The 6,040-nt window shown below is 33.0% G+C and overlaps 1 protein-coding gene across 1 annotated transcript; it reads left to right on the forward strand.

Annotated features, from left to right (window-relative positions):
- The first annotated feature begins 321 nt into the window (after positions 1 to 321).
- Positions 322 to 2,286, forward strand: LOC107893751 (homeobox-leucine zipper protein HAT7). The gene is made up of 3 exons (XM_016818823.2): positions 322 to 680; positions 757 to 1,136; positions 1,720 to 2,286. Exons 1-3 carry the CDS (start codon positions 563 to 565, stop codon positions 2,047 to 2,049), a joined length of 828 nt encoding a protein of 275 aa, XP_016674312.1. The 5' UTR covers positions 322 to 562; the 3' UTR covers positions 2,050 to 2,286.
- Positions 2,287 to 6,040: the final 3,754 nt, after the last annotated feature.

Consider the following 6,040-nt stretch of genomic DNA (forward strand, 5'->3'; position numbering starts at 1 on the left):
TTACATTTGTAAGATTTTTTTACCAAAAATCATGAGATGTGGTGTGGTTGAGGTTCGATTCTTGTTCACGGCAATGAAGCATATTTTATAAGCAATTGTTTACCTATTCAAAAAATACTTACAATGAGAAAATTAATCACTTTTACTGATAGCAGATGCGCGAAGAATTTTTTTTTTACTAAATAAATTTTCAAAATATAAATGAAAACATAATTAAACATATATATGAATATTGAAATGAAGAGGTAGGCTTAAACAGTTGTGGTGTTGAATGAGCAATTTGTAAGTAAATAAAAACCATGTGTAGAGAGAGAGATGGACACCTCTCGTTTACTCAGTGCATGTTTCTCTTTCTCTCTCTCTCACTGTCAACCTAAAAATCGCTGTCATTCAGTCTCTGAACCCCATCACCACCTCTCCCTCCCATGTCTTCTTCCTATAACCTCTCCAACATACTCTAGTCATTTGAGAGCTCAGTCCTTATAATCCATACCCCTCCTCCCCTCTTATTTCTCCCCCTTAGCCCCTCATCCCTCAAGTTCATGAATCACTAAATAAAAAAATGGCCTTTCCTCCTCATGCTTTCATGTTCCAACCCCATGAAGATCACCACAATGACCACCTTCCTTCCCCTACTTCCCTCAATTTCCTCCCTTCTTGCCCTCCTCAACTCTTCCATGGTATATCTGTATATGTGTGTGTATGTGTTTCTCTCTTTTTGTTTGTGCTGATGTGTGTTGTTGTTTGGATCTATAGGTGGTGGTGCGCCGTTTATGATGAAGAGATCGGTCTCATTCTCGGGTGTGGACAAATCAGAAGAAGTGCATGGAGATGATGAATTGTCAGATGATGGATCACACCTAGGGGAGAAGAAGAAGAGGCTCAACTTAGAGCAAGTGAAGGCGCTTGAGAAGAGTTTTGAGTTAGGGAACAAGCTTGAACCAGAGAGGAAAGTGCAGTTGGCTAAGGCCCTGGGGCTACAACCCAGGCAGATTGCCATTTGGTTCCAAAACAGGAGGGCTAGGTGGAAAACCAAGCAATTGGAGAAAGATTATGATGCCTTGAAGAAACAGTTTGAAGCTCTCAAGGCTGATAATGATGCCCTTCAAGCTCAAAACAAGAAACTTAATGCTGAGGTAATTAATTATTATATATACATACATATATCTTTTATCAATGACACACTTTCAGTTTTATGCCCTAATTAATCAACTTTTAACACACTAATCATCTTAGGCTTTGGATATGGAAGAAATTGATTTGAGTCTTTTTAATTCAACTTTAAAGTGGTACTTACATATTACTCGCTAAATAGGGCTGATAAAACTCGAACTTTAGTTCTTTCTATCATAAGGGCAGAGCTTATTTACGAAAATTTAGACTTTTATATCTGATATATATGGCATATTATACATGTTTTATGCTAAGCTTTTTTTGTTTCTCTTTGCTGTCATTGTAATACTGACAGCACCTTAGATATATATTTATATATATATTGATTAAGTTGATGATCCAACATTAACAATGTTCATCAAAGTCATCAAATTCCTTTAGTTTAATGATTCTGCTAGATCAGTTTGATCACAAATATGAAGTGACAGTGTCAGAAAAGCAGCAACTCTTAGGAATATTATAAGTTATTTTATTAGTCCCTGGCAGGTATATATTACAAAATATTTATCTTTCTCTCCATTGATTAAATTCATTTGGTTTTTGAAGTTATTAGCTTTGAAAACCAAAGATGCAAATGAAACCAGCTGCATCAAGAAAGAAAACGACTGTTCATGGAGCTATGGAAGTGACAACAACAGTTGTGATGTGAACTTAGATGTCTCAAGAACACCACTGATGAGCAGTAGTAAACATCTCTTCCCACCATCAGTGAGACCAACAAGCATGACTCAACTCCTTCAAGGTTCATCAAGACCAGACCTACAATGCGTAAAGCTTGATCAAGTGGTTCAAGAAGAAAGCTTCTGCAATATGTTCAATGGAGTTGATGAACAGCAAGGGTTTTGGCCATGGTCTGAACAGCAAAGTTTCCATTGAAAAGTATTAAAAAACACCAACTACTGTTGTTTATGCACTTTCATCAGCTTTGGCTAATATGCAAGTTAAAAAAGAAGAACAACTAGGAAATTCTTTTTTTCCCTGTCAACTTCAACCCTCTTGTTTTGGCTGTAGATTTGGTGTATAGAATTGGACATATTTGCTTCAACATATCAGAAAAATCAATATGGAGAGTTGGTTGGCTCTGAATAATACATTTTTTTTTCTTTCCCTTCCCATACTTTAGTGATATTTTTTTGCTAGGTTGGATCATATTAAAGTGAAATTTAAAAAAAAAAATAGTTAAGCTGCATGTGCTACTGAGTGGTTTTCCAGCTCTGGCATGTAGGCCATGAAAATAAAAATGGGATTCTCTCCTTCCATTTTATTCTCCATTTTTAAATTCTTGTTGGTTCTTGGGAATCATATGGGTTCGCATGTAACTTATTAACAATTAATAACTGGATTTAACCTAAATCATCTTGGAGAGGGGTAGAAAGAAAGAAGAGGAAGATTCTAGCACACATTCCGAGGGGAAAGAAGCCAAAGAGATGGGAAAGAAAGAATACAAATAGAGGGTTAGGGAAATGGACATTGCTTTGGTTTTTGAAAGAGGGGGGTCTCATTTATTTATATATATACATATAAATCTCTATATATTCATCTGACAAAGGCAAGTATCTAACTGTGCCCTTCTTCTGTAGGCTATCCATGTGACTTTACTGTCCACCCAGTACTACTTCTTCACCCCCCACCCCTATTATTCAAGAATGCAAATTGAGCCTCTTTCTCTGTCTCTTTCTTGCCTCTTAACATCTTATTACATCATAAAAGAAACCCTTTTACCATCTGTGTTTTGTTATGGTTATAACTTCATTTGCAGATGTCTTGATGAAATCATACATGATTATTCATTAACTGATGGGATAATCCTATGTTGCAAGTTAGGATGTAAATTCAATTGGACTAGTGAATGTACATTCCTAATGTGGAAATGCTTGTTTCACTAAATTTAGGCATTGGTTTTTCGTTCTTTTTTGCATTATTGAAGAAAGTTTTGATTTGGAAAGCATGCAACTGTAAGATTTAATTTAGTTGGTTCATGTAAAGGTAATGCACCACTAGACTCTTATATTAAGAGTTAGATTATATTTTTTTTCATCTATTAAAAAAAGAGAAAATTAGTTTATATACATTAAATCAAAGAACAAATTGATCCTTTCTGTTAAAAGTTTCATTCACTTGTATTATTAAAAACTTGTTTAAGTGAAAGAATAATTAGACAATGACACGTAGCATACCGTATGTACCTCATGCTAACCTACATGGGTTAATTGGCTCATTTTTTGAGTAGATGGAATAAAATACAATCTCACTTTTAGTACAAGAATCTCCATATTACTTTTACGATATTTAATGAATTTCGAATTTTAATCCTATGCTTATGTTGTGACGTTTTCTTTGTACCTAAAAACCATGGCATTGACCTAGTGCGGGACATAGTTTATTATGTTGTAATTATTAGAATAATCAAATACCCAGAGATCTAAATAACCAAGATTCTTGCCGATGGGGGATGGATGTGGGGGTATCATGAAAATGAGTTTATCTTTTCTTTTTAAAGGATTCTTAGTGCAAAACACATGATAATGTGATAGGTCAACTCTCATTGTATTATATATATATATACTAATAGATTAATTAACTTGAGCTTCAAATACTGTTTTATTGCTGTTTCATCAAAACCCAAGAAGAAAAAAGGACACTTTTTGCCTTGCAGGTATGTTTGGTTTTTTTAACAGTACTAAAAGAAGAAGATTAAGTAAGCAGAAAGACAAGAAAAATTAAAGAAGCTGTCCCTTGTTTCCTCTATATACCATCTTTCAAACTTCAAACCCTTTTTAGATTTTAATGGCAGTTCTATTTTAATGTGTCCCAAAGTGTGGGTTCACAATTGTACACTGAGACTTATCCTTTATTATTATTGTTCGTTGTTGTTTTTTAAGGATGATATTGTAAAATCTATGCAAAATCTGGTGCTAAGTGATACTCCGATCCAGATATTGAAATCAAGTGACAGGTTGTGGTAGGCAACTTGGCACTGTTTAGGATAAAAAGATTCCTTGTTTTAACCAGAAGCAAATATTGAAATTTTATAAACCTTAACGGATAATTGTTGAATTAATATTAAACCTCATCCTTTCCTCAGATAATCTTCTTTATACCCCCTGCTTGTTTTTTTTTTTAGTTAAAAAAATCTCATCTCACAGCCTAGTAGTACTTAGGATTGGTAAAAGGGAAATTTGAGTTCAGAATATTTTAAATTTTGATTGTTTTGAATCATTTTAAGTTTGAATTTGTAATTTTTTTTTACCAGATTGGGTTTGTATAAGTTCAAATATTTTGTTTTCGTGTTTGTTTTGACAACTCTAGGAATGGATGAAGCCAGGACCTTGGACCCGAATATGAAAATTTGTCCCTTTTAATTCTTCGAGTATTTGTCCTTTCTAAAATTTAAAATTCAATTATGCTCTCTCCAAAAGTAAATGAGTTTATAGTTTACTCTCTTAGAAATTGTAAAATGACGAAATTACATTTTTAAATCTCTCAATTTTTTTTTTAGCTTTTGTAAAATGGGAAATTTTCATTTTTGACTCCTCCAAAAATTTATTATTCAAACTAAATCATTTTAACACGAAGTTTTTTTAGCTTTAGCCCCTCAATTTTTAAAATTTTATTTCATCCCTAACATAAAATTCTTGTTATCATCCTTAGCTCTAGGCATAGTTTAATATCTCTTTCAGCTTGTAAAGGATTTGACCAGTGGGGGCACTAGGGTCTTTGCCCTCTTCGTTGATTCAAACATTAGTTATTATTAACTAATAGAATGATAAAATTGTATTTTGACACAAAAATTATAATTCATATCTTGACTGTAATAAAAAATTTTTGGTTTAGTCCTTGGTATTGATTATCATAAAATGTAAAATGTAAACTACACCCAAAGTCATTAAATTATTAGAAAGTTTACGTTTTTTCATTCAAGTTCAAAATGTTACAAAATGGTCATTGAACTATTCTAAAGTTTTCATTCAAGTCGCTGGCTACGAAAATTGTTGTTGTATGCTATTCTTTGTTCACACCTTCTTTGATCTCCAACACTAACTGTAAGATCAACTTGGATCTAAGGTATGTTCTTCTAATTGCCAATGGATACTGAACAAGCATACCAATCGTCAAATCGTCGCTTGGAGCTTACTAGCCGAACTTAAACTTAACGGCCCGGTGACACAAATAAAAAATTTCGAATAATTTAGTGATCATTTTATAACTTTTTAAAATTCAATAACCAAAATATAAACTTACTAATAATTAAACTTGTTAGTTATTACCGAAAGCTATAGGAAGGCAACCATTACCATATATATTTGAGAGAGTTATGGTATGAGGCAATTTAGCGGGGCAATGAAATCAGAACAAATTCATGTTTATCTATCTGTAAAGAGAGGTCCAATCCAATGTTGACTTTAGAAAAAACAAAGACCATGTTGGAGATTTTGAAGGTGTAAACATTTGCATTGTACAACTAAGAAATGACATAAAAACATAGTTCAAACCATTACAACTACACCACTGGTTTGGTTCCTCATATATGGAGCCTACTAGTTTATGCTGTTGATTGACATAGCACCGAGATATGCACGTGTTCTGTTCTGCAAATATAAGGTTATAAGCCTCTTTCTCATCGTTTTCATAATGCATTTTCGTTTTCAATTCGTATTTAAATTAATATCTTGACTTGAATTCGAAGATCTGATCTCATTAAATCGAATTTAAATTCGATTCAATCATAAAAAGAAGATCTAGAGTACTTGAGAATAAAAAATGACTTGAATTCAAAATGATAAGAACCTGAATACCCAACTTAAAAAACTTGGTTGAAAAACCCAAATAATTGAACCTAAAATAACTCAAACCTTGTATTAAGAGT

The sequence above is a fragment of the Gossypium hirsutum genome, chromosome D09, assembly GCF_007990345.1.
Source record: "Gossypium hirsutum isolate 1008001.06 chromosome D09, Gossypium_hirsutum_v2.1, whole genome shotgun sequence".
Classification (NCBI taxonomy): Eukaryota; Viridiplantae; Streptophyta; class Magnoliopsida; order Malvales; family Malvaceae; genus Gossypium; species Gossypium hirsutum.